This window comes from Scyliorhinus torazame, chromosome 22 (genome assembly GCF_047496885.1).
Source record: "Scyliorhinus torazame isolate Kashiwa2021f chromosome 22, sScyTor2.1, whole genome shotgun sequence".
Taxonomy (NCBI): domain Eukaryota; kingdom Metazoa; phylum Chordata; class Chondrichthyes; order Carcharhiniformes; family Scyliorhinidae; genus Scyliorhinus; species Scyliorhinus torazame.
In genome coordinates this window covers 16,785,871-16,813,449 of record NC_092728.1, presented here as the reverse complement: position 1 = coordinate 16,813,449, position 27,579 = coordinate 16,785,871, and the positions used below count along the sequence as shown (strand labels likewise).

The 27,579-nt window shown below is 55.1% G+C and overlaps 2 protein-coding genes across 2 annotated transcripts in view; one reads left to right on the top strand and one right to left on the bottom strand.

The window, feature by feature from the left end:
- atp2b4 (ATPase plasma membrane Ca2+ transporting 4) overlaps window positions 1–27,579 on the top strand; it is a 386,143-nt gene that overhangs the window by 169,413 nt on the left and 189,151 nt on the right. The window lies entirely within an intron of this gene.
- Window positions 2,199–27,579, bottom strand: part of itih6 (inter-alpha-trypsin inhibitor heavy chain family member 6) — a 106,894-nt gene continuing 81,513 nt past the window's right edge. Inside the window, exons 11-14 of the mRNA XM_072487923.1 lie at window positions 27,110–27,163; window positions 14,658–14,771; window positions 10,006–10,392; window positions 2,199–3,533 (exon numbers count right to left, since the gene is read on the bottom strand). Coding sequence (XP_072344024.1) covers window positions 3,286–3,533; window positions 10,006–10,392; window positions 14,658–14,771; window positions 27,110–27,163 — 803 coding nt within the window. The 3' untranslated portion in view covers window positions 2,199–3,285. The remainder of the gene's footprint in view (window positions 3,534–10,005; window positions 10,393–14,657; window positions 14,772–27,109; window positions 27,164–27,579) is intronic.

Below are 27,579 nucleotides of genomic sequence, written 5' to 3'. Positions count from 1 at the left end.
AGTGAGTGTGTGTATATGAGTGTGTATGTGTGTAAATGAGTGCGTGAGTGTGTATGTGTGTAAATGAGTGTGTGTGAGTGAGTGTGTGTTTATGAGTGTGTATGTGTGTAAATGAGTGTGAGTGAGTGTGTGTAAATGAGTGTGTATGTGTGTGTGTGAGTGTGTGTATATGAGTGTGTATGTGTGTAAGTGTATGTGTGAGTGAGTGTGTGTATATGAGTGTGTATGTGTGTTAATGAGTGCGTGAGTGTGTATGTGTGTAAATGAGTGTGTGAGTGTGTAAATGAGTCTGTGTATGTGTGTAAATGAGTTTGTGTGAGCGTTTTGTAATTGTGTGTGTGTATGTATGTAAATGAGTGTGTGAGTGAGTGTGTGTATATGAGTGTGTAGGTGTGTATATGAGTGTGTGTGAGTGAGTGTGTGTATATGAGTGTGTATGTGTGTAAATGTATGTGAGTGAGTGTGTATATGAATGTGTATGTGTGTAAGTGTATGTATGAGTGAGTGTGTGTATATGAATGTGTATGTGTGTAAATGAGTGTGTGAGTGTGTATGTGTGTAAATGACTGTGAGTGTGTAAATGAGTGTGTATGTGTGTAAGTGTGTGAGTGTGTATGTATGTAAATGAGTGTGTGTGTGTGAGTGAGTGTGTGTATATGAGTGTGTATGTGTGTATATGGGTGTGTGTGAGTGAGTGTGTATATGAGTGTGTATGTGTGTAAGTGTATGTGTGAGTGAGTGTGTGTATATGAGTGTATATGGGTGTGTGTGAGTGAGTGTGTATATGAGTGTGTAGGTGTGTATATGAGTGTGTATGAGTGAGTGTGTGTATATGAGTGTGTATGTGTGTAAATGTATGTGAGTGAGTGTGTATATGAATGTGTATGTGTGTAAGTGTATGTGTGAGTGAGTGTGTGTATATGAGTGTGTATGTGTGTAAATGAGTGTGTGAGTGTGTAAATGAGCGTGAGTGTGTAAATGAGTGTGTATGAGTGTGTATGTGTGTAAGTGTGGAGTGTGTATGTATGTAAATGAGTGTGTGTGTGAGTGAGTGTGTGTATATGAGTGTGTATGTGTGTAAGTGTATGTGTGAGTGTGTGTATATGAGTGTATATGTGTAAATGTATGAGTGAGTGTGTATATGAGTGTGTATGTGTGTAAGTGTATGTGTGAGTGAGTGTGTGTATATGAGTGTGTATGTGTGTAAATGAGTGCATGAGTGTGTATGTGTGTAAATGAGTGTGTGAGTGAGTGTGTGTAAATGAGTGTGTGTAAGTGAGTGTGTGTGATGGTGTCAGGAACCTCTTTTAAATTCTTGTCTTGACCCTTGTTTTCCTTTTTAAATTTCTGTCCTTTTGTGCTTTTAACTTTTGTATCTGGACGATTACCCCCCAGTCTAATGTGCTATTTGGACTGGCCCAAGCACTCGCCTTGGTCCAGTGTGCTCATTGGCGTGGTCCAGTGATGACATTTTGATGGACTTGGCTATCAGCCAATCAACTCATCTGGAATTTCCAGAACTTATCCAGTTCTCGATTTCGAGCGCTTCAGAAGCTTCTAGAAAGAAAGAAGGCAGACCCAATTTTGCATTCAATTCTGGAAGGAAGAAAGGAGCAGGTTGGCACACCCACTCTCCATCGCCAAGGCGAGCAATTTACAACACTCTCCAGCCAGGCATGTGAAAGCCTAACCAGGCCAAGGAAGTCACAGCGCCGATAGGTCGCTCCCATGGGACTTCCAAAGTCTGGAAGAAAAAGCCTTTTATTTTCTTTCCCTGCCGTACAGTTAATCTTGATGCGCAGAACGAGAGGACAAGTATTTGAGAGGTAGAGTGGGCGTAAATCCCTCTTTCAAATTCTCAGGCAGAGAATTCGAACATTGTCTCAATGAGATTAGATTGAGAGGCAATCTGGTGGAGGTCAGTCAAGTAAAAGTGACTCCCCAGAGGAAACTCTCCAGCCTGTGTAATTGAAGGTGCAAACCAGAGGGTTCAATCCAACCTGTGGATTTCAAAACGTTGCCACCCACAAAAGAAAACAACCTCAGCAGCTAAGATACCCACCTGCCATTCCCAGTTTAATCCCCATTTTGGTCCTTTCCTACCCCCACTGTGTGTCTGTCTTGTATGTATGTGTGAGTGGAGGGTGGGACAGGTTTGGGGAATAATTAGACGAGCAGACCGTTATTCTATTATCGCCATTACATGTTTATAGCTCTTTTAATGTCATAAATAAACAGTTATTAAGTTCTACTTACAAATCTGGTGCCTGTAAGTCACCCCTTTGGAGCAGTCAGAGGGGAGAGGGGAGAATGTGGAACTCGCTCCCACGGGGAGTGGGGAGAATGTGGAACTCGCTCCCACGAGGAGTGGGGAGAATGTGGGACTCGCTCCCACGGGGAGTGGGAGAATGTGGGACTCGCTCCCATGGGGAGTGGAGAGAATATGGGACTCGCTCCTACGGGGAGTGGGGAGAATGTGGGACTCGCCCCCACGGGGAGTGGGGAGAATGGGACTCGCTCCCATGGGAAGTGGGGAGAATGTGGGACTCGCTCCCACGGGGAGAGGGGAGAATGGGGGACTCACTCCCAGGGGGAGTGGTTAGAATGTGGGACTTGCTCCCATGGGGAGTGGGGAGAAAGTGGGACTCGCTCCCACGGGGAGTGGGGAGAATGTGGGACTCGCTCCCAGGGGGAGTGGTTAGAATGTGGGACTCGCTCCCACGGGGAGTGGGGAGAATGTGGGACTCGCTCCCACGGGGAGTGGGGAGAATGTGGGGCTCGCTCCCACGGGGAGTGGGTAGAATGTGGAACTCGCTCCCACAGGGAGTGGGGACAATGTGGGATTCACTCCCTTGGGGACTGGCTGAGGTGAATCGTGTCGATGTGTATAAGGGGTGAGGGGGGGGGAAACTGGATAAACAGGAGGGAGAACTGAATAGAAGGAGATGGGGGATGGGGGGAATTGAAATAGGATGCAGGAGAAGGCTGGTGTGGGGAAGGGAACACAGCACTAAGTAGAAGGGCCAAATGGCCTGGTTCTGGGGCTGTAAATTGCCAGACTTGGCAAGGGAGGAATGAAGCTCAGACAGCAACAAGATGAGAAAATGCTTCGGAAATGCAGCTTGAATTAAGCTGGCGGCCTACAGCGACAGCGTTTGAACCCGCAGCGGCGGCCATTTTGGGTGTCCCACGATACACCAGGCGTGTCAGCAGCACGAAGCGTGAAGAGCACCTGACGGGGCTGGAGGGCCCCGCCCGACCCGGAGGGAGCCAGAACCCGCACGTTCAGGCGCTGCGATTCCGCGGGACAACATAGTCCAGATAGGGCCCGCCCATCAGGGGCTCAACATCCTCCCTGTGCACCAGCCAGCACGCAGCCTCGTGAGCGGGCAGGTGCGAGTCTTTCAGTGTCTTGGTCACCAGGGACACAGCGAGCTTGTGGCTTCCAAAGCGCAGCTCGGCTTGATCCGGGCCCTGGCGTCTTGCAGCGAGTGACGGCCTCTGGAGACGAATATCAGCATGCTGGAACTGACCTGAAACAAAAAACTTCCGTACGTCAGTGCGTCACAGATACCCGGGAGTGAGTTACAGACTGGAATCTAATCGAGGAGTTCAGGGTGGTTTATATATAGAATAGCAGATACCCGGGAGTGAGTTACAGACTGGAATCTAATCGAGGAGTTCGGGGTGGTTTATATATAGAATAACACATACCCGGGAGTGAGTTACAGACTGGAATCTAATCGAGGGGTTCAGGGTGGTTTATATATAGAATAACAGATACCCGGGAGTGAATTACAGACTGGAATCTAATCGAGGGGTTCGGGGTGGTTTATATATAGAATAACAGATACCCGGGAGTGAATTACAGACTGGAATCTAATCGAGAGGTCAGGGTGGTTTATATATAGAATAACAGATACCCGGGAGTGAGTTACAGACTGGAATCTAATCGAGGGGTTCGGGGTGGTTTATATATAGAATAACAGATACCCGGGAGCGAATTACAGACTGGAATCTAATCGAAGGTTTCAGGGTGGTTAATATATAGAATAACAGATACCCGAGAGTGAGTTACAGACTGGAATCTAATCGAGGGGTTCAGGGTAGTTTATATATAGAATAACAGATACCCGGGAGTGAGTTACAGACTGGAATCTAATCGAGGGGTTCGGGGGGTTTATATATGGAATAACAGATACTCGGGAGTGAGTTACAGACTGGAATCTAATCGAGGGGTTCAGGGTAGTTTATATATAGAATAACAGATACCCGGGAGTGAGTTACAGACTGGAATCTAATCGAGGGGTTCGGGGTGGTTTATATATAGAATAACAGATACCCGGGAGTGAGTTACAGACTGGAATCTAATCGAGGGGTTCAGGGTAGTTTATATATAGAATAACAGATACCCGGGAGTGAGTTACAGACTGGAATCTAATCGAGGGGTTCAGGGTAGTTTATGTATAGAATAACAGATACCCGGGAGTGAGTTACAGACTGGAATCTAATCGAGGGGTTCGGGGTGGTTTATATATAGAATAACAGATACCCGGGAGTGAGTTACAGACTGGAATCTAATCGAAGGTTTCAGGGTGGTTAATATATAGAATAACAGATACCCGAGAGTGAGTTACAGACTGGAATCTAATCAAGGGGTTCAGGGTAGTTTATATATAGAAGAACAGATACCCGGGAGTGAGTTACAGACTGGAATCTAATGGAGGGGCTCGGGGTAGTTTATATATAGAATAACAGATACCCGAGAGTGAGTTACAGACTGGAATCTAATCGAGGGGTTCAGGGTAGTTTATATATAGAATAACAGATACCCGGGAGTGAGTTACAGACTGGAATCTAATCGAAGGTTTCAGGGTGGTTAATATATAGAATAACAGATACCCGGGAGTGATTTACAGACTGGAATCTAATCGAGGGGTTCGGGGTGGTTTATATATAGAATAATAGATACCCGGGAGTGAGTTACAGACTGGAATCTACTCGAGGGGTTCGGGGTGGTTTATATATAGAATAACAGATACCCGGGAGTGAGTTACAGACTGGAGTCTAATCGAGGGCTTCAGGGTGGTTTATATATAGAATAACAGATACCCGGGAGTGAGTTACAGACTGGAATCTAATCGAGGGTTCGGGGTGGTTTATATATAGAATAACAGATACCCGGGAGTGAGTTAGAGACTGGAATCTAATCGAGGGGTTCGGGGTGGTTTATATATAGAATAACAGATACCCGGGAGTGAGTTACAGACTGGAATCTAATCGAGGGGTTCGGGGTGGTTTATATATAGAATAACAGATACCTGGGAGTGAGTTACAGACTGGAATCTAATCGAGGGGTTCGAGGTGGTTTAAATTTAGAATAACAGATACCCGGGAGTGAGTTACAGACTGGAATCTAATCGAGGGGTTCGGGATGGTTTATATATAGAATAACAGATACCGGGAGTGAGTTACAGACTGGAATCTAATCGAGGGGTTCGGGGTGGTTTATATATAGAATAACAGATATCTGGGAGTGAGTTACAGACTAGAATCTAATCGAGGGGTTCGGGGTGGGTTATATATAGAATAACAGATACCCGGGAGTGAGTTACAGACTGGAATCTAATCGAGGGGCTCGGGGTGGTTTATATATAGAATAACATTTACCCGGGAGTGAGTTACAGACTGGAATCTAATCGAGGGGTTCGGGGTGGTTTATATATAGAATAACAGATACCCGGGAGAGAGTTACAGACTGGAGTCTAATCGAGGGGTTCGGGGTGGTTTATATATAGAATAACAGATACCCGGGAGTGATTTACAGACTGGAATCTAATCGAGGGGTTCGGGGTGGTTTATATATAGAATAACAGATACCCGGGAATGAGTTACAGACTGGAATCTAATCGAGGGGTTCGGGGTGGTTTATATATAGAATAACCGATACTCGGGAGTGAGTTACTGACTGGAATCTAATCGAGGGGTTCGGGGTGGTTTATATATAGAATAACAGATACCCGGGAGTGAGTTACTGACTGGAATCTAATCGAGGGGATCGGGGTGGTTTATATATAGAATAACAGATACCCGGGAGTGAGTTACAGACTGGAATCTAATCGAGGAGTTCGGTGTGGTTTATATATAGAATAACAGATACCCGGGAGTGAGTTACAGACTGGAATCTAATCGAGGGGTTCGGGGTGGTTTATATATAGAATAACAGATACCCGGGAGTGAGTTACAGACTGGAATCTAATCGAGAGGTTCAGGGTGGTTTATATATAGAATAACAGATACTCGGGAGTGAGTTACTGACTGGAATCTAATCGAGGGGTTCGGGGTGGTTTATATATCGAATTACAGATACTCGGGAGTGAGTTACAGACTGGAATCTAATCGAGGGGTTCGGGGTGGTTTATATATAGAATAACAGATACCCGGGAGTGAGTTACAGACTGGAATCTAATCGAGGGGCTCGGCGTGGTTTATATATAGAATAACAGATACCCGGGAGTGAGTTACAGACTGGAATCTAATCGAGGGGTTCGGGGTGGTTTATATATAGAATAACAGATACCTGGGAGTGAGTTACAGACTGGAATCTAATCGAGGGGTTCGGGGTGGTTTATATATAGAATAACAGATACCCGGGAGTGAGTTACAGACTGGAATCTAATCGAGCGGTTCAGGATGGTTTATATATAGAATAACAGATACCCGGGAGTGAGTTACAGACTGGAATCTAATCGAGGGGTTCGGGGTGGTTTATATATAGAATAACAGATACCTGGGAGTGAGTTACAGACTGGATTCTCAGCGAGGGGTTCGGGGTGGTTTATATATAAAATAACAGATACCCGGGAGTGAGTTACAGACTGGAATCTAATCGAGGGTTCGGGGTGGTTTATATATAGAATAACAGATACCCGGGAGTGAGTTACAGACTGGAATCTAATCGAGGGGTTTGGGATGGTTTATATATAGAATAACAGATACCTGGGAGTGAGTTACAGACTGGAATCTAATCGAGGGGTTTGGGATGGTTTATATATAGAATAACAGATACCTGGGAGTGAGTTACAGACTGGAATCTAATCGAGGGGTTCGGGGTGGTTTATATATAGAATAACAGATACCTGGGAGTGAGTTACAGACTGGAATCTAATCGAGGGGTTCGGGGTGGTTTATATATAGAATAACAGATACCCGGGAGTGAGTTACAGACTGGAATCTAATCGAGGGGTTCGGGGTGGTTTATATATAGAATAACAGATACCCGGGAGTGAGTTACAGACTGGAATCTAATCGAGGGGGTTCGGGGTGGTTTATATATAGAATAACAGACACCCGTGAGTGAGTTACAGACTGGAATCTAATCGAGGGCTTCGGGGTGGTTTATATATAGAATAACAGATACCTGGGAGTGAGTTACAGACTGGAATCTAATCGAGGGGTTCAGGGTGGTTTATATATAGAATAACAGATACCTGGGAGTGAGTTACACGCTGGAATCTAATCGAGGGGTTCAGGATGGTTTATATATAGAATAACAGATACCCGGGAGTGAATTACAGACTGGAATCTAATCGAGAGGTTCAGGGTGGTTTATATATAGAATAACAGATACCTGGGAGTGAGTTACAGACTGGAATCTAATCGAGGGGTTCGGGGTGGTTTATATATAGAATAACAGATACCTGGGAGTGAGTTACACGCTGGAATCTAATCGAGGGTTCGAGGTGGTTTATATATAGAATAACAGATACCCGGGAGTGAGTTACAGACTGGAATCTAATCGAGGGGTTTGGGTGGTTTATATATCGAATAACAGGTACCCGGGAGTGAGTTACAGACTGGAATCTAACCGAGGGGTTCGGGGTGGTTTATATATAGAATAACAGATACCCGGGAGTGAGTTACAGACTGGAATCTAATCGAGGGGTTCGGGGTGGTTTATATATAGAATAACAGATACCCGGGAGTGAGTTACAGACTGGAATCTAATCGAGCGGTTCAGGATGGTTTATATATAGAATAACAGATACCCGGGAGTGAGTTACAGACTGGAATCTAATCGAGGGGTTCGGGGTGGTTTATATATAGAATAACAGATACCTGGGAGTGAGTTACAGACTGGATTCTCAGCGAGGGGTTCGGGGTGGTTTATATATAAAATAACAGATACCCGGGAGTGAGTTACAGACTGGAATCTAATCGAGGGTTCGGGGTGGTTTATATATAGAATAACAGATACCCGGGAGTGAGTTACAGACTGGAATCTAATCGAGGGGTTTGGGATGGTTTATATATAGAATAACAGATACCTGGGAGTGAGTTACAGACTGGAATCTAATCGAGGGGTTTGGGATGGTTTATATATAGAATAACAGATACCTGGGAGTGAGTTACAGACTGGAATCTAATCGAGGGGTTCGGGGTGGTTTATATATAGAATAACAGATACCTGGGAGTGAGTTACAGACTGGAATCTAATCGAGGGGTTCGGGGTGGTTTATATATAGAATAACAGATACCCGGGAGTGAGTTACAGACTGGAATCTAATTGAGGGGGTTCGGGGTGGTTTATATATAGAATAACAGACACCCGGGAGTGAGTTACAGACTGGAATCTAATCGAGGACTTCGGGGTGGTTTATATATAGAATAACAGATACCTGGGAGTGAGTTACAGACTGGAATCTAATCGAGGGGTTCAGGGTGGTTTATATATAGAATAACAGATACCTGGGAGTGAGTTACACGCTGGAATCTAATCGAGGGGTTCAGGGTGGTTTATATATAGAATAACAGATACCCGGGAGTGAATTACAGACTGGAATCTAATCGAGGGTTACGGGGTGGGTTATATATAGAATAACAGATACCCGGGAGTGAGTTACAGACTGGAATCTAATCGAGGGGTTCGGGGTGGTTTATATATAGAATAACAGATACCCGGGAGTGAGTTACAGACTGGAATCTAATCGAGGGGTTCGGGGTGGTTTATATATAGAATAACAGATACCCGGGAGTGAGTTACAGACTGGAATCTAATCGAGGGGTTCGGGGTGGTTTATATATAGAATAACAGATACCTGGGAGTGAGTTACACGCTGGAATCTAATCGAGGGTTCGAGGTGGTTTATATATAGAATAACAGATACCCGGGAGTGAGTTACAGACTGGAATCTAATCGAGGGGTTCGGGGTGGTTTATATATCGAATAACAGGTACCCGGGAGTGAGTTACACGCTGGAATCTAATCGAGGGCTTCGGGGTGGTTTATATATAGAATAACAGGTACCCGGGAGTGAGTTACAGACTGGAATCTAATCGAGGGTTACGGGGTGGGTTATATATAGAATAACAGATACCCGGGAGTGAGTTACAGACTGGAATCTAATCGAGGGGTTCGGGGTGGTTTATATATAGAATAACAGATACCCGGGAGTGAGTTACAGACTGGAATCTAATCGAGGGGTTCGGGGTGGTTTATATATAGAATAACAGATACCCGGGAGTGAGTTACAGACTGGAATCTAATCGAGGGGTTCGGGGTGGTTTATATATAGAATAACAGATACCTGGGAGTGAGTTACACGCTGGAATCTAATCGAGGGTTCGAGGTGGTTTATATATAGAATAACAGATACCCGGGAGTGAGTTACACGCTGGAATCTAATCGAGGGCTTCGGGGTGGTTTATATATAGAATAACAGATACCCGGGAGTGAGTTACAGACTGGAATCTAATCAAGGGGTTCAGGGTGGTTTATATATAGAATAACAGATACCCGGGAGTGAGTTACAGACTGGAATCGAATCGAGGAGTTCGGGGTGGTTTGTATATAGAATAACAGATACCTGGGAGTGAGTTACAGACTGGAATCTAATCGAGGGGCTCAGCGATGTTTCAGCGATTATCATTCTGGTCACCGATTAATGTGCCGGCAGAAGTGAAGTGAGTTGCAGAGTGGAGTCTGAGGAAAGTGGAGTTACTCACCGAGCATCCCTCGCGCCTCCGGAGAGAGCCCGTCACCCTGCACCACGTAGAAGCCCAGATGGTCGCGCTGGAGCGGGGAGGGGTGGGCGTGACGGTGGAGGAGGATCAGGAAGCCGGTTTTCTCACCCAGCCACAGGCTGGCGCCCGCCGCCCGGGACACGGAGAGCTTCAGTCCGGGCCTGCGTGTGACTGAGTGGGGCTCCCACGGGATGGCCAGTCGCTTCTTCCCTTCTTCCAGGCTGACGCCCTCCCGGCCGACGTGGACCGCGTAGCCCCCGGATCCCGGACCCGCCACCCGCACGGTGATCCGGTCGAAAAAGTTCCGAGGGCGGCCCTCATGCTGGGGGTTGACCGGCGCCCCCTCCAAGTGGCCGTCGACCGTGACCCCTGGGGAAGGACGTCAAGAGGGACAGACGGTTAGGGCCTGTGTTGGTCCCGGCCACTTTCTCACTCTCCCCACGCCCCAGCCCCTGCCTCGCTTTTTACCTCAACATAATCACTGCACATTCTCCCCCTTCTGGTCTACCTCCGATTCCCCCTCTCCGAGGGTGAATCAGCTCCCACCGCCTCTCTCAGACAACACCATCCGGACGGCAGCAACTCCTGCATCAACAATACAAGTTCTCCTCGTCTCCCCCCCTCGTCCTCTCGCTCTCTTGTCTTCAGCCTCTGTGTCTGGGTACCAGCGGCGATGGGGATGGTGGCGTTATGGACCCGTCACAGGGTGAGTAATCCAGAGGCCCGTGATGAACCCCGTTGCGGATGGGGCGAGAGGGGGGGAGGGGGGGGGTACGGGTTCGAATCCCACCGCAGCAATTCAATCGACTCATGAATCAAGAATCGGACCCCCCCCCCCCCCCCCCCATCTCGGTGACGGCGAAGTAGCCTCGATTGTCGTTGGAACTCACCTGGGTCACTAACGCCCACCCTCAGGAAGGGAACATCCAATTAGAATCCCTGCAGTCCAGAACGAGGCCATTCGGCCCATCGAGTCTGCACCGATTCTCTGAAGGAGCGCCCTAACCTAGGGCCGCTCCCCCCCCCCCCCCCGTTCTATCCCCACCCAAGCTTGGGACACTAAGGGGCAATTGATCACGGCCAATCCGCCGAACCTGCACATCTGTGGAGGAAACCGGAGCACCCGGAGGGAACCCACGCAGATACGGGGAGAAGGCGAAAACTCCACACAGACAGTCACCCCATGCCAGAATTGATCGCTGTTCCCTGACGCCATCAGGCAGCAGAACTAACCTCTGTGCTGCTATTTAGCGTGGCTAATACCATCCTTAATCCGTTCGGGCCTACAAGTGGCTCCAATGCCCTCCCCACCCCCTCAGTAATGTCATTGGCTCTTAACTGCCCCCACAGCTCTGGATTAGGCCCGAGCGAGATGCTAAGTTCGAGGGCAATTAGCGCCATCATTTCTGTGACGATTTTTCGATTGCAGGTTTATTTATTCAATTCAACATCCTGAATCGGGGAGCGGTTACCATTGATCAGAAACTGAACCGTATAAATACTGTGGCTACCGGAGCAGGTCAGAGGCTGGGAATCCTGCGGAGAGTAACTCACCTCCTGACTCCCCCCAAAGCCTGTCCACCATCTACAAGGACACAAGTCAGGAGTGTGATGGACTCTCCCACTCGCCTGGATGAGCGCGGCTCCGACAACAATCGACAAGCTCGACACCATCCAGGACAAAGCAGCCCCTCTCCCCCCCGCTCGATCGACACGCTAACCCCCACCTTCAACACCCACTCCCTCCACCCCCCGACGCACAGCGGCAGCTGTGTGCACCGTCTACAAGATGCACGGCGGCCACTCGCCAAGGCTCCTTCGACAAGCGTCGCCCAAACCCACCACCTCTACCCCCTAGAAGGACGAGGGCAGCAGACGCCACGGGGAGCACCCACCGTCTGCACGTCCCCCCTCCGAGCACCCCCACCCCCACACCCCCACACACACGCACCATCCCGACTTGGAAATACATCGGCCGTTCCTTCACTGTCGCCGGGTCAGAATCCCGGAACTCCCTCCCTAACAGCACTGTGGGTGTACCTACACCACACGGGGACGGCAGCGGGTTCAAGATGGCGGCTCAGCAATCAGGGATGGACAATTGGGGCAGCACGGGTGGCGCAGTGGGTTCGCCCTGCTGCCTCACGGCGCCGAGGTCCCGGGTTCGAATCCCGGCTCTGGGTCACCGACCGTGTGGAGTTTGCACATTCCCCCCGTGTCTGGGCCCCCCTGATGCGACCATCAATTCACACGAGACGGAGAGTAGAAGTGAGCAGTGGTTTTAATCAGCTAGGACTGTGCCTGCCTGCGACTGCTCTGTACTGAGAGCCGCCTACAGGCTGTAGATCTATATACCACCCCCGAGGGGGCGGAGCCCACAAGGGCACCAACATAATACAATACAATGTAATGTAATACGTGAATGGTAGCAGTAATACATTCACCACACCCCCACAACCCAAAGATGTGCAGGGTAGGTGGATAGGCCGGGCTAAATTGCCCCTTAATTGGAAAAAATGAATTGGGTACTCTAAATTAAAAAAAAAAGGGATGGACAATAAATGTTAGGCCAAGCAAGTGACAGAAAAACGAGGGTACCGAGTATTATTAATAATAATAATCTTTATCAGTGTCACAAGTCGGCTTACACAAGGTGAGGTGGTGGTGTAGTGGTATTGGCTCTGGACTGGTAATTCAGAGACCCACAGTAATGCTGGCGACCCAGGTTCAAATCCCAGCACTGCCGATGGCGAAATTTGTATTCAGTAAGAATCTGGAATTAAAAGTTTAATGGTGACCATGAACCCACTGGCGATTGTCGTAATGTCCTTTAGGGAAGGAACTCTGCCTGCCTTACCAGGTCTGGCCCACATGTGATTCCAGACCCTCAGCAATGTAGTTTACCCTCAAGGGCAATTAGAGATGGGCAATGAACGAATTTAAAAAAAACACTGCAATGACGTTACTGTGAAAATCCCCTCGTCGCCACATTCCGGCGCCTGTTCGGGTCACAGAGGGAGAATTCAGAATGTCCAATTCACCTGACAGCACGTCTTTCGGGACTTGTGGGAGGAAACCGGAACACCCGGAGGAAGCCCACCCAGACACGGGGAGAACGTGCAGACTCCACACAGACAGTGACCCAAGCCGGGAATCGAACCCGGGACCCTGGAGCTGTGCTATCGTGTCACCCATATCAGCCCTTCTCGAGGCTGTTACACAGGGACAGGCGAAGGCCCATTCAGCCCCTCTCGAGGCTGTTACACAGGGACAGGCGAAGGCCCATTCAGCCCCTCTCGAGGCTGTTACACAGGGACAGGCGAAGGCCCATTCAGCCCCTCTCGAGACTGTTACACAGGGACAGGAGGAGGCCCATTCAGCCCCTCTCGAGGCTGTTACACAGGGACAGGCGAAGGCCCATTCAGCCCCTTTCGAGCCTGTTACACAGGGACAGGAGGAGGCCCCATTCAGCCCCTCTCGAGGCTATTACACAGGGACAGGAGGAGGCCCATTCAGCCCCTCTCGAGCCTGTTACACAGGGACAGGAGAAGGCCCATTCAGCCCCTCTCGAGCCTGTTACACAGGAACAGGAGGAGGCCCATTCAGCCCCTCTCGAGCCTGTTACACAGGAACAGGAGGAGGCCCATTCAGCCCCTCTCGGGCCTGTTACACAGGAACAGGAGGGGGCCCATTCAGCCCCTCTCGAGCCTGTTACACAGGGACAGGAGATGGCCCATTCAGCCCCTCTCGAGCCTGTTACACAGGAACAGGAGGAGGCCCCATTCAGCCCCTCTCGAGCCTGTTACACAGGAACAGGAGGAGGCCCCATTCAGCCCCTCTCGAGGCTGTTACACAGGAACAGGGGGAGGCCCATTCAGCCCCTCTCGAGCCTGTTACACAGGAACAGGAGGAGGCCCCATTCAGCCCCTCTCGAGCCTCTTACACAGGAACAGGAGGAGGCCCCATTCAGCCCCTCTCGAGGCTGTTACACAGGAACAGGAGGAGGCCCCATTCAGCCCCTCTCGAGGCTGTTACACAGGAACAGGAGGAGGCCCATTCAGCCCCTCTTGAGCCTGTTACACAGGGACAGGCGAAGGCCCCATTCAGCCCCTCTCGAGCCTGTTACACAGGGACAGGCGAAGGCCCATTCAGTCCTTCTCGACCCTGTTACACAGGAACAGGAGGAGGCCCATTCAGCCCCTCTCGAGCCTGTTACACAGGAACAGGAGGAGGCCCCATTCAGCCCCTCTCGAGGCTGTTACACAGGGACAGGCGAAGGCCCCATTCAGCCCCTCTCGAGCCTGTTACACAGGGACAGGAGGAGGCCCCATTCAGCCCCTCTCGAGGCTGTTACCCAGGAACAGGAGGAGGCCCCATTCAGCCCCTCTCGAGCCTGTTACACAGGGACAGGCGAAGGCCCATTCAGCCCCTCTCGAGGCTGTTACACAGGAACAGGAGGAGGCCCATTCAGCCCCTCTCGAGCCTGTTACACAGGGACAGGAGAAGGCCCATTCCGCCCCTTGAGCCTGTTCTGCCATACACTGAGATCATTTCTGACCTGTGATTTAACTCCATACACCCCCATATCCCTTCATGCCAGTGGATAGGTGAGCTCCCCCCCACTGCCACCGTACCTGAGACCGAGTCCTCGACCAAACGCAAGGTGTCGTCCGCCTGTCCGTCCACTGTGAAACAAATGGTCTCGTTCGAGTGCGGGATCCTGATGACAAAGTGAGGATCACCATCCACTGATAGAGAAACAGAAATGGAAATAGAGAAAGAGAGGGAGAGAAAGAGGCAGAGACAGACAGAGAGAGAGAGAGACAATGAGACAGAGAGACGGAGAGAGAGAGAGACAGGGAAAGACAGAGAGAGACAGGGAGAGATGGAGAGTGAGAGACAGAAAGAGAAAGAGAGTGAGAGACACACAGAGAGAGGGACACACAGATACAGAGGAGAGACAAAGAGAGAGACAGAAAGTGAGAGACATGCAGACAGAGAAAGAGGGAGACAGAGAGAAAGATAGAGAGAGAAATAGAGAGAGAGACACACAGGGAGAGAAAAAGATAGAGAGAGAGAGAGAGAGAGCCAGAAAGAGAAACAGAAAGTGAGAGACAGAGAGAGAGAGATAAAGCGGGAGAGAGGTAAATAAAAAGAGACAGAAAGTCAGAAAGAGACAAATAGAGAGAGAGACAGAGGGAGAGACAGAGAGAGACAGTGAGACATGTTTGGAACAATAATTGTGAAGGCCACATTCATCCTAAAATAGCGGAGCATGCTGAGGGAGCGCCGCACTGTCGGAGGGTCAGTGCTGAGGGAGCGCCGCACTGTCGGAGGGTCAGTGCTGAGGGAGCGCCGCACTGTCGGAGGGTCAGTGCTGAGGGAGTGCCGCACTGTCGGAGGGTCAGTGCTGAGGGAGCGCTGCACTGTCGGAGGGTCAGTGCTGAGGGAGTGCCGCACTGTCGGCGGGTCAGTGCTGAGGGAGTGCCGCACTGTGGGAGGGTCAGTGCTGAGGGAGTGCCGCACTGTCGGAGGGTCAGTGCTGAGGGAGCGCTGCACTGTGGGAGGGTCAGTGCTGAGGGAGTGCCGCACTGTGGGAGGGTCAGTGCTGAGGGAGTGCCGCACTGTCGGAAGGTCAGTGCTGAGGGAGCGCCGCACTGTGGGAGGGTCAGTGCTGAGGGAGTGCCGCACTGTGGGAGGGTCAGTGCTGAGGGAGCGCCGCACTGTGGGAGGGTCAGTGCTGAGGGAGCGCCGCACTGTCGGAGGGTCAGTGTTGAGGGAGTGCCGCACTGTGGGAGGGTCAGTGCTGAGGGAGTGCCGCACTGTGGGAGGGTCAGTGCTGAGGGAGTGCCGCACTGTGGGAGGGTCAGTGCTGAGGGAGCGCCGCACTGTGGGAGGGTCAGTGCTGAGGGAGTGCCGCACTGTCGGAGGGTCAGTGCTGAGGGAGCACCGCACTGTCGGAGGGTCAGTGCTGAGGGAGCGCCTGACTGTCGGAGGGTCAGTGCTGAGGGAGCGCCGCACTGTCGAAGGGTCAGTGCTGAGGGAGCGCCGCGCTGTCGGAGGGTCAGTGCTGAGGGAGCGCCGCACTGTCAGAGGGTCAGTGCTGAGGGAGCGCCGCACTGTCGGAGGGTCAGTGCTGAGGGAGCGCCGCACTGTCAGAGGGTCAATGCTGAGGGAGTGCCGCACTGTCAGAGGGTGAGCGCTGAGGGAGTGCCGCACTGTCGGAGGGTCAGTGCTGAGGGAGCGCCGCAGTGTCAGAGGGACAGTGCTGAGGGAGCGCCGCACTGTCGGAGGGTCAGTGCTGAGGGAGCACCGCACTGTCGGAGGGTCAGTGCTGAGGGAGCGCCTGACTGTCGGAGGGTCAGTGCTGAGGGAGCGCCGCGCTGTCGGAGGGTCAGTGCTGAGGGAGCGCCGCACTGTCAGAGGGTCAGTGCTGAGGGAGCGCCGCACTGTCGGAGGGTCAGTGCTGAGGGAGCGCCGCACTGTCAGAGGGTCAATGCTGAGGGAGCGCCGCACTGTCGGAGGGTCAGTGCTGAGGGAACACTGCACTGTCGGAGGGTCAGTGTTGAGGCAGCGCCGCACTGTCGGAGGTTCAGTGCTGAGGGAGCGCCGCACTGTCAGAGAGTCAGTGCTGAGGGAGCGCCGCACTGTCAGAGAGTCAGTGCTGAGGGAGCGCCGCACTGTCGGAGGGTCAGTGCTGAGGGAGCGCCGCACTGTGGGAGGGTCAGTGCTGAGGGAGCGCCGCACTGTTGGAGGGTCAGTGCTGAGGGAGCGCCGCACTGTCGGAGGGTCAGTGCTGAGGGAGTGCCGCACTGTCGGAGGGTCAGTGCTGAGGGAGCGCCGCACTGTCGGAGGGTCAGTGCTGAGGGAGCGCCGCACTGTCGGAGGGTCAGTGCTGAGGGAGCGCCGCACTGTCGGAGGGTCAGTGCTGAGGGAGCGCCGCACTGTGGGAGGGTCAGTGCTGAGGGAGCGCCGCACTGTGGGAGGGTCAGTGCTGAGGGAGCGCCGCACTGTGGGAGGGTCAGTGATGAGGGAGCGCCGCACAGTCGGAGGGTCAGTGCTGAGGGAACACTGCACTGTTGGCGGGTTAGTGCTGAGGGAGTGCCGAACTGTCGGAGGGTCAGTGCTGAGGGAACACCGCACTGTGGGAGGGTCAGTGCTGAGGGAACACCGCACTGTCGGAGGGTCAGTGCTGAGGGAGCACCGCACTGTCGGAGGGTCAGTACTGAGGGAGCGCAGTACTATCGGAGGGTCAGTGCTGAGGGAGCGCCGCACTGTCGGAGAGTCAGTGCTGAGGGAGCGCCGCACTGTCGGAGGGTCAGTGCTGAGGGAGCGCCGCACTGTGGGAGGGTCAGTGCTGAGGGAGCGCCGCACTGTCGGAGGGTCAGTGCTGAGGGAGCGCCGCACTGTCGGAGGGTCAGTGCTGAGGGAGTGCCGCACTGTCGGAGGGTCAGTGCTGAGGGAGCGCCGCACTGTCGGAGGGTCAGTGCTGAGGGAGCGCCGCACTGTCGGAGGGTCAGTGCTGAGGGAGCGCCGCACTGTCGGAGGGTCAGTGCTGAGGGAGCGCCGCACTGTGGGAGGGTCAGTGCTGAGGGAGCGCCGCACTGTGGGAGGGTCAGTGCTGAGGGAGCGCCGCACTGTGGGAGGGTCAGTGATGAGGGAGCGCCGCACAGTCGGAGGGTCAGTGCTGAGGGAACACTGCACTGTTGGCGGGTTAGTGCTGAGGGAGTGCCGAACTGTCGGAGGGTCAGTGCTGAGGGAACACCGCACTGCGGGAGGGTCAGTGCTGAGGGAACACCGCACTGTCGGAGGGTCAGTGCTGAGGGAGCACCGCACTGTCGGAGGGTCAGTACTGAGGGAGCGCAGTACTATCGGAGGGTCAGTGCTGAGGGAGCGCCGCACTGTCGGAGGGTCAGTGCTGAGGGAGCGCCGCACTGTCGGAGGTTCAGTGCTGAGGGAACACCGCACTGTCGGAAGGTCAGTGTTGAGGGAGCACCACACTGTTGGAAGGTCAGTACTGAGGGAGCGCCGAACTATCGGAGGGTCAGTGCTGAGGGAGCGCCGCACTGTCGGAGGGTCAGTACTGAGGGAGCGCCGCACTGTCGGAGGGTCAGTGCTGAGGGAGCGCCGAACTATCGGAGGGTCAGTGCTGAGGGAGCGCCGCACTGTCGGAGGGTCAGTACTGAGGGAGCACCGCACTGTTTGAGAGTCAGTGCTGAGGCAGCACCGCACTGTCAGAGGGTCAGTGCTGAAGGAGCGCTGCACTGTTGGAGGGTCAGTGCTGAGGGAGCACCGCACTGTTGGATGGTCAGTGCTGAGCGAGTGCCGTACTATCGGAGGGTCAGTGCTGAGGGATCGCCGCACTGTCGGAGGGTCAGTTCTGAGGGAGCGCCACACTGTCGGAGGGTCAGTGCTGAGGGAACACTGCACTGTCGGAAGGTCAGTGTTGAGGGAGCACCGCACTGTCGGAAGGTCAGTGCTAAGGGAACACTGCACTGTCGGAGGGTCAGTGATGAGGGAGCGCCACACTGTCGGAGGGTCAGTGCTGAGGGAGCGCCGCACTGTCGGAGGGTCAGTGATCAGGGAGCGCCACACTGTCGGAGGGTCAGTGCTGAGGGAGCGCCGCACTGTCGGAGGGTCAGTGCTGAGGGAGCGCCGCACTGTCGGAGGGTCAGTGCTGAGGGAGCGCTGCACTGTGGGAGGGTCAGTGATGAGGGAGCGCCGCACAGTCGGAGGGTCAGTGCTGAGGGAACACTGCACTGTTGGCGGGTTAGTGCTGAGGGAGTGCCGAACTGTCGGAGGGTCAGTGCTGAGGGAACACCGCACTGCGGGAGGGTCAGTGCTGAGGGAACACCGCACTGTCGGAGGGTCAGTGCTGAGGGAGCACCGCACTGTCGGAGGGTCAGTACTGAGGGAGCGCAGTACTATCGGAGGGTCAGTGCTGAGGGAGCGCCGCACTGTCGGAGGGTCAGTGCTGAGGGAGCGCCGCACTGTCGGAGGGTCAGTGCTGAGGGAACACCGCACTGTCGGAAGGTCAGTGTTGAGGGAGCACCACACTGTTGGAAGGTCAGTACTGAGGGAGCGCCGAACTATCGGAGGGTCAGTGCTGAGGGAGCGCCGCACTGTCGGAGGGTCAGTACTGAGGGAGCGCCGCACTGTCGGAGGGTCAGTGCTGAGGGAGCGCCGAACTATCGGAGGGTCAGTGCTGAGGGAGCGCCGCACTGTCGGAGGGTCAGTACTGAGGGAGCACCGCACTGTGGGAGGGTCAGTGCTGAGGCAGCACCGCACTGTCAGAGGGTCAGTGCTGAAGGAGCGCTGCACTGTTGGAGGGTCAGTGCTGAGGGAGCACCGCACTGTTGGATGGTCAGTGCTGAGGGAGTGCCGTACTATCGGAGGGTCAGTGCTGAGGGATCGCCGCACTGTCGGAGGGTCAGTTCTGAGGGAACGCCACACTGTCGGAGGGTCAGTGCTGAGGGAACACTGCACTGTCGGAAGGTCAGTGTTGAGGGAGCACCGCACTGTCGGAAGGTCAGTGCTAAGGGAACACTGCACTGTCGGAGGGTCAGTGATGAGGGAGCGCCACACTGTCGGAGGGTCAGTGCTGAGGGAGCGCCGCACTGTCGGAGGGTCAGTGCTGAGAGAACACAGCACTGTCGGAGGGTCAGTGATGAGGGAGCGCCACACTGTCGGAGGGTCAGTGCTGAGGGAGCGCCGCACTGTCGGAGGGTCAGTGCTGAGGGAGCGCCGCACTGTCGGAGGGTCAGTGCTGAGGGAGCGCCTCACTGTCGGAGGGTCAGTGCTGAGGGAGCGCCGCACTGTGGGAGGGTCAGTGCTGAGGGAGCGTCGCACGATCGGAGGGTCAGTGCTGAGGCAGCACCGCACTGTCAGAGGGTCAGTGCTGAAGGAGCGCTGCACTGTTGGAGGGTCAGTGCTGAGGGAGCACCGCACTGTTGGATGGTCAGTGCTGAGGGAGTGCCGTACTATCGGAGGGTCAGTGCTGAGGGATCGCCACACTGTCGGAGGGTCAGTGCTGAGGGAGCGCCACACTGTCGGAGGGTCAGTGCTGAGGGAACACTGCACTGTCGGAAGGTCAGTGTTGAGGGAGCGCCGCACTGTCGGAGGGTCAGTGCTGAGGGAGCGCCGCACTGTCGAAGGGTCAGTGCTGTGGGAGCGCCGCACTGTCAGAGGGTCAGTGCTGAGGGAGCGCCGCACTGTCGGAGGGTCAGTGCTGAGGGAGCGCCGCACTGTCAGAGGCTCAATGCTGAGGGAGCGCCGCACTGTCGGAGGGTCAGTGCTGAGGGAACACTGCACTGTCGGAGGGTCAGTGTTGAGGCAGCGCCGCACTGTCGGAGGTTCAGTGCTGAGGGAGCGCCGCACTGTCAGAGAGTCAGTGCTGAGGGAGCGCCGCACTGTCGGAGAGTCAGTGCTGAGGGAGCGCCGCACTGTCGGAGGGTCAGTGCTGAGGGAGCGCCGCACTGTGGGAGGGTCAGTGCTGAGGGAGCGCCGCACTGTCGGAGGGTCAGTGCTGAGGGAGCGCCGCACTGTCGGAGGGTCAGTGCTGAGGGAGTGCCGCACTGTCGGAGGGTCAGTGCTGAGGGAGCGCCGCACTGTCGGAGGGTCAGTGCTGAGGGAGCGCCGCACTGTCGGAGGGTCAGTGCTGAGGGAGCGCCGCACTGTGGGAGGGTCAGTGCTGAGGGAGCGCCGCACTGTGGGAGGGTCAGTGCTGAGGGAGCGCCGCACTGTGGGAGGGTCAGTGATGAGGGAGCGCCGCACAGTCGGAGGGTCAGTGCTGAGGGAACACTGCACTGTTGGCGGGTTAGTGCTGAGGGAGTGCCGAACTGTCGGAGGGTCAGTGCTGAGGGAACACCGCACTGCGGGAGGGTCAGTGCTGAGGGAACACCGCACTGTCGGAGGGTCAGTGCTGAGGGAGCACCGCACTGTCGGAGGGTCAGTACTGAGGGAGCGCAGTACTATCGGAGGGTCAGTGCTGAGGGAGCGCCGCACTGTCGGAGGGTCAGTGCTGAGGGAGCGCCGCACTGTCGGAGGGTCAGTGCTGAGGGAACACCGCACTGTCGGAAGGTCAGTGTTGAGGGAGCACCACACTGTTGGAGGGTCAGTACTGAGGGAGCGCCGAACTATCGGAGGGTCAGTGCTGAGGGAGCGCCGCACTGTCGGAGGGTCAGTACTGAGGGAGCGCCGCACTGTCGGAGGGTCAGTGCTGAGGGAGCGCCGAACTATCGGAGGGTCAGTGCTGAGGGAGCGCCGCACTGTCGGAGGGTCAGTACTGAGGGAGCACCGCACTGTGGGAGGGTCAGTGCTGAGGCAGCACCGCACTGTCAGAGAGTCAGTGCTGAAGGAGCGCTGCACTGTTGGAGGGTCAGTGCTGAGGGAGCACCGCACTGTTGGATGGTCAGTGCTGAGGGAGTGCCGTACTATCGGAGGGTCAGTGCTGAGGGATCGCCGCACTGTCGGAGGGTCAGTGCTGAGGGAGCGCCACACTGTCGGAGGGTCAGTGCTGAGGGAACACTGCACTGTCGGAAGGTCAGTGTTGAGGGAGCACCGCACTGTCGGAGGGTCAGTGCTAAGGGAACACTGCACTGTCGGAGGGTCAGTGATGAGGGAGCTCCACACTGTCGGAGGGTCAGTGCTGAGGGAGCGCCGCACTGTCGGAGGGTCAGTGCTGAGAGAACACAGCACTGTCGGAGGGTCAGTGCTGAGGGAGCGCCGCACTGTCGGAGGGTCAGTGCTGAGGGAGCGCCGCACTGTCGGAGGGTCAGTGCTGAGGGAGCGCTGCACTGTGGGAGGGTCAGTGCTGAGGGAGCACTGCACTGTCGGAGGGTCAGTGCTGAGGGAGCGCCTGACTGTCGGAGGGTCAGTGCTGAGGGAGCGCCGCACTGTCGAAGGGTCAGTGCTGAGGGAGCGCCGCACTGTCAGAGGGTCAGTGCTGAGGGAGCGCCGCACTGTCGGAGGGTCAGTGCTGAGGGAGCGCCGCACTGTCAGAGGGTCAATGCTGAGTGAGCGCCGCACTGTCGGAGGGTCAGTGCTGAGGGAACAATGCACTGTCGGAGGGTCAGTGTTGAGGCAGCGCCGCACTGTCGGAGGTTCAGTGCTGAGGGAGCGCCGCACTGTCAGAGAGTCAGTGCTGAGGGAGCGCCGCACTGTCGGAGAGTCAGTGCTGAGGGAGCGCCGCACTGTCGGAGGGTCAGTGCTGAGGGAGCGCCGCACTGTGGGAGGGTCAGTGCTGAGGGAGCGCCGCACTGTCGGAGGGTCAGTGCTGAGGGAGCGCCGCACTGTCGGAGGGTCAGTGCTGAGGGAGTGCCGCACTGTCGGAGGGTCAGTGCTGAGGGAGCGCCGCACTGTCGGAGGGTCAGTGCTGAGGGAGCGCCGCACTGTCGGAGGGTCAGTGCTGAGGGAGCGCCGCACTGTGGGAGGGTCAGTGCTGAGGGAGCGCCGCACTGTGGGAGGGTCAGTGCTGAGGGAGCGCCGCACTGTGGGAGGGTCAGTGATGAGGGAGCGCCGCACAGTCGGAGGGTCAGTGCTGAGGGAACACTGCACTGTTGGCGGGTTAGTGCTGAGGGAGTGCCGAACTGTCGGAGGGTCAGTGCTGAGGGAACACCGCACTGCGGGAGGGTCAGTGCTGAGGGAACACCGCACTGTCGGAGGGTCAGTGCTGAGGGAGCACCGCACTGTCGGAGGGTCAGTACTGAGGGAGCGCAGTACTATCGGAGGGTCAGTGCTGAGGGAGCGCCGCACTGTCGGAGGGTCAGTGCTGAGGGAGCGCCGCACTGTCGGAGGGTCAGTGCTGAGGGAACACCGCACTGTCGGAAGGTCAGTGTTGAGGGAGCACCACACTGTTGGAGGGTCAGTACTGAGGGAGCGCCGAACTATCGGAGGGTCAGTGCTGAGGGAGCGCCGCACTGTCGGAGGGTCAGTACTGAGGGAGCGCCGCACTGTCGGAGGGTCAGTGCTGAGGGAGCGCCGAACTATCGGAGGGTCAGTGCTGAGGGAGCGCCGCACTGTCGGAGGGTCAGTACTGAGGGAGCACCGCACTGTGGGAGGGTCAGTGCTGAGGCAGCACCGCACTGTCAGAGGGTCAGTGCTGAAGGAGCGCTGCACTGTTGGAGGGTCAGTGCTGAGGGAGTACCGCACTGTTGGATGGTCAGTGCTGAGGGAGTGCCGTACTATCGGAGGGTCAGTGCTGAGGGATCGCCGCACTGTCGGAGGGTCAGTTCTGAGGGAGCGCCACACTGTCGGAGGGTCAGTGCTGAGGGAACACTGCACTGTCGGAAGGTCAGTGTTGAGGGAGCACCGCACTGTTGGAAGGTCAGTGCTAAGGGAACACTGCACTGTCGGAGGGTCAGTGATGAGGGAGCGCCACACTGTCGGAGGGTCAGTGCTGAGGGAGCGCCGCACTGTCGGAGGGTCAGTGCTGAGAGAACACAGCACTGTCGGAGGGTCAGTGATGAGGGAGCGCCACACTGTCGGAGGGTCAGTGCTGAGGGAGTGCCGCACTGTCGGAGGGTCAGTGCTGAGGGAGCGCCGCACTGTCGGAGGGTCAGTGCTGAGGGAGCGCCGCACTGTCGGAGGGTCAGTGCTGAGGGAGCGCTGCACTGTGGGAGGGTCAGTGCTGAGGGAGTGCCGCACTGTCGGAGGGTCAGTGATGAGGGAGCGCCGCACTGTCGGAGGGTCAGTGCTGAGGGAGCGCCGCACTGTCGGAGGGTCAGTGCTGAGGGAGCGCTGCACTGTGGGAGGGTCAGTGCTGAGGGAGCGCCGCACGATCGGAGGGTCAGTGCTGAGGCAGCACCGCACTGTCAGAGGGTCAGTGCTGAAGGAGCGCTGCACTGTTGGAGGGTCAGTGCTGAGGGAGCACCGCACTGTTGGATGGTCAGTGCTGAGGGAGTGCCGTACTATCGGAGGGTCAGTGCTGAGGGATCGCCGCACTGTCGGAGGGTCAGTGCTGAGGGAGCGCCACACTGTCGGAGGGTCAGTGCTGAGGGAACACTGCACTGTCGGAAGTTCAGTGTTGAGGGAGCACCGCACTGTCGGAGGGTCAGTGCTAAGGGAACACTGCACTGTCGGAGGGTCAGTGATGAGGGAGCGCCACACTGTCGGAGGGTCAGTGCTGAGGGAGCGCCGCACTGTCGGAGGGTCAGTGCTGAGAGAACACAGCACTGTCGGAGGGTCAGTGATGAGGGAGCGCCACACTGTCGGAGGGTCAGTGCTGAGGGAGCGCCGCACTGTCGGAGGGTCAGTGCTGAGGGAGCGCCGCACTGTCGGAGGGTCAGTGCTGAGGGAGCGCTGCACTGTGGGAGGGTCAGTGCTGAGGGAACACCGCACTGTCGGAGGTTCAGTGCTGAGGGAGCACTGCACTGTCGGAGGGTCAGTGCTGAGGGAGCGCTGAACTGTCGGAGGTTCAGTGCTGAGGGAGCCCCGCACTGTTGGAGGGTCAGTACTGAGGGAGCGCCGAACTATCGGAGGGTCAGTGCTGAGGAAGCCCCGCACTGTCGGAGGGTCAGTGCTGAGGCATCACCGCACTGTCGGAGGGTCAGTGCTGAGGGAGCGCCTCACTGTCGGAGGGTCAGTGCTGAGGGAGCGCTGCACTGTTGGAGGGTCAGTGCTGAGGGAGCACCGCACTGTTGGATGGTCAGTGCTGAGGGAGTGCCGTACTATCGGAGGGTCAGTGCTGAGGGAGCGCCGCACTGTTGGATTGTCAGTGCTGAGGGAGCGCCGCACTGTCGGAGGGTCAGTGCCGAGGGAGCACCGCACTGTTGGAGGGTCAGTGCTGAGGGAGAGCCGCACTGTCGGAGGGTCAGTGCTGAGGGAATGCCGCACTGTCGGAGGGTCAGTGCTGAGGCAGCGCCGCACTGTCGGAGGGTCAGTGCAGAGGGAGCGCTGCACTGTCAGAGGGTCAGTGCTAAGGGAGCACCGCACTGTAGGAGGGTCAGTGCAGAGGGAGCGCTGCACTGTCAGAGGGTCAGTGCTAAGGGAGTACCGCACTGTCGGACGGTCAGTACTGTGGGAGTGCCGCACTGTCGGAGGGTCAGTACTGAGGGAGCGCCGCACTGTCGGAGGGTCAGTGCTGAGCCAGCGCCGCATTGTTAGAGGGTCAGTGCTGAGGGAGGTACGCGCTGTCGGAGGGTCAGTGCTGAGGGAGGTACGCGCTGTCGGAGGGTCAGTGCTGAGGGAGGTACGCGCTGTCGGAGGGTCAGTGCTGAGGGAGGTACGCGCTGTCGGAGGGTCAGTGCTGAGGGAGGTACGCGCTGTCGGAGGGTCAGTGCTGAGGGAGGTACGCGCTGTCGGAGGGTCAGTGCTGAGGGAGGGCTGCACTGTGGGAGGGGCTGTTTGTCAGAATGACGCAAAATTACCCTTCTGCCCTCCCAAGTGGGTATAAAGATCCCAGAAGGGGGGATGGTGGGGGGGGGGGACGGGACGGTGGGGTTGGGGGGACGGTGGGGGTGGGGGTCCGGGATGAATTGTCACAGTGTTGTTGGACTGATATTTATTCCTCCTGCAATAAACCAAAACTAAAAAGAACGGATGGTCCAAAGACAATATTATTTTTGGGCTGCTGCTGAGCATAAATTGGACATCTTGTGTTCTAATTGGCAATTAGTGAACGCACTCAGCAAGGAGAGTGGAGGGCATCTGGACGTTCTAAGGCCAGAGCTTAGCTGGGAGAGCCACCAGCTCCAGCCGCATCCTCCTCTCAAACAGGCCGAAGTACAGGAATGGGGCTGGGTGGAGCCCATGCACCAAACACTCGAAGTAACCGAAAGCCTTAGGCCTACAAGATGGCTGCCGCCGGTTCGAGGTGATCAACTGTCCTGGAGTGGCCCCCGTGGGTCTCCAGCAATTGAAGTTCACTCTCCAGGCACTGCACCTCGGAGAGAAAAAAACCTGCGGTGAGCATTTCTCTTTCCCAGATTAGAAAAACTATAGGAAATTGGGGTTAAACAAAAAGGCCGCTTGGCGGACAGCCCAGCATGTTCCAATTTGGTAGTGAGTCACCTCAAGGAGAGCTGCAGCGGTGGGTTGTATAATGGCTGCAGAGTGGGGCAATCAGGTCATGTGGTGAATTAAATCTGGAATCGGCACCCCCTTCTCTTCCCACACTAGTCAAACAGCCAGGCGTGTCTCAGAGCCTTCGGGTAGTTGTTGTTTGGGGCCTAGTTATTTGTTTGGGGCCTAGTCATTTGTTCGGGGCCTAGTTATTTATTTGGGGCCTACGTCGGAGTGAAACTCTGGTGCGGAGGGGAAATTATCACAGGAAGATGTTGTGCACGTGATTTAACTTCACCATTTGGCTGGATTCCTTTACGGACTGCAGGATATATTGGAGAGAGGGAGGGTGCCACAAAATGGCTGTCCATCAGCGCCTTGCACTTGGTGGGCGTCGAGGTGGGGGGGGGGGGGGGGGGCGCGATAAAGCCGACAGGAATGATGTTCAACTGGGCGGTAACCCTGGCAACAAGAATGGGAAAAGGGATCTGTTGCTCTCTGCCGGATTGGGGCCAAGTTGTTGATTGGGGCCTTGTTGTTGTTCGGGGCCTAGTTGTTGCTCGGGGCCTAGTTGTTGTTGGGGCCTAGTTGTTTGTTTGCAGTCAAGTTGTTGGTCGGGACACAGATGTTTGTTCGGGGCTTAGTTGTTGTTCGGGGCCTATTTATTTGCTCGGGGCCTAGTTGTTGTTTGGGTCCTAGTTATTTGTTTGGGGCCTAGTTGTTTGTTCGGGGCCTAGTTATTTATTTGGGGCCTAGTTGTTTCTTGGCAGCCTCGTTATTGGTCGGGGACCAGTTGTTTGTTCAGGGCCTAGTTTTTGGTTTCGGCCTAGTTGTTGGCCAGGGCCCAGTTGTTTGTCTGTGGCCTATTGGTTGGTCGGGGCTTAGTTATTAGTTGGGGCCCAATTTTTTATCGGGGCCTAGTTGTTGGTTTGGGCCTAGTTGTTCGGCACCTGTAATTAAAATCAAGCTTCGTGCATCAACAATTCTGTGACTACATAAAAGAATACATGTGATCCCCGTGACTCCTCAGAAACACACTCCACCCCATTTCCCGTGTAAATTACAGTGGGCCCCAGTTCGAACTTACCAGAGAAAAAGTATGATGTTGAGTCATCGAATGCTATGAATCCCGATACGTGTGCTGCCAATTTGAGAAAAATGTCACATATTCAAATCGAGGACGGGGTTAGATACAGAATAAAGCTCCCTCTGCACTGTCCCCATCAAACACTCCCAGGACAGGTACAGCATGGGGTTAGATACAGAGTAAAGCTCCCTCTACACTGTCTCCATCAAACACTCCCAGGACAGGTACAGCACGGGGTTAGATACAGTGTAAAGTTCCCTCTACACTGTCCACATCAAACACTCCCAGGACAGGTACAGCACGAGGTTAGATACAGAGTAAAGCTCCCTCTACACTGTCCCCATCAAACACTCCCAGGACATGTACAGCACGGGGTTAGATACAGAGTAAAGCTCCCTTTACACTGTCCCCATCAAACACTTCCAGGACAGGTACAGCACGGGGTTAGATACAGAGTAAAGCTCCCTCTA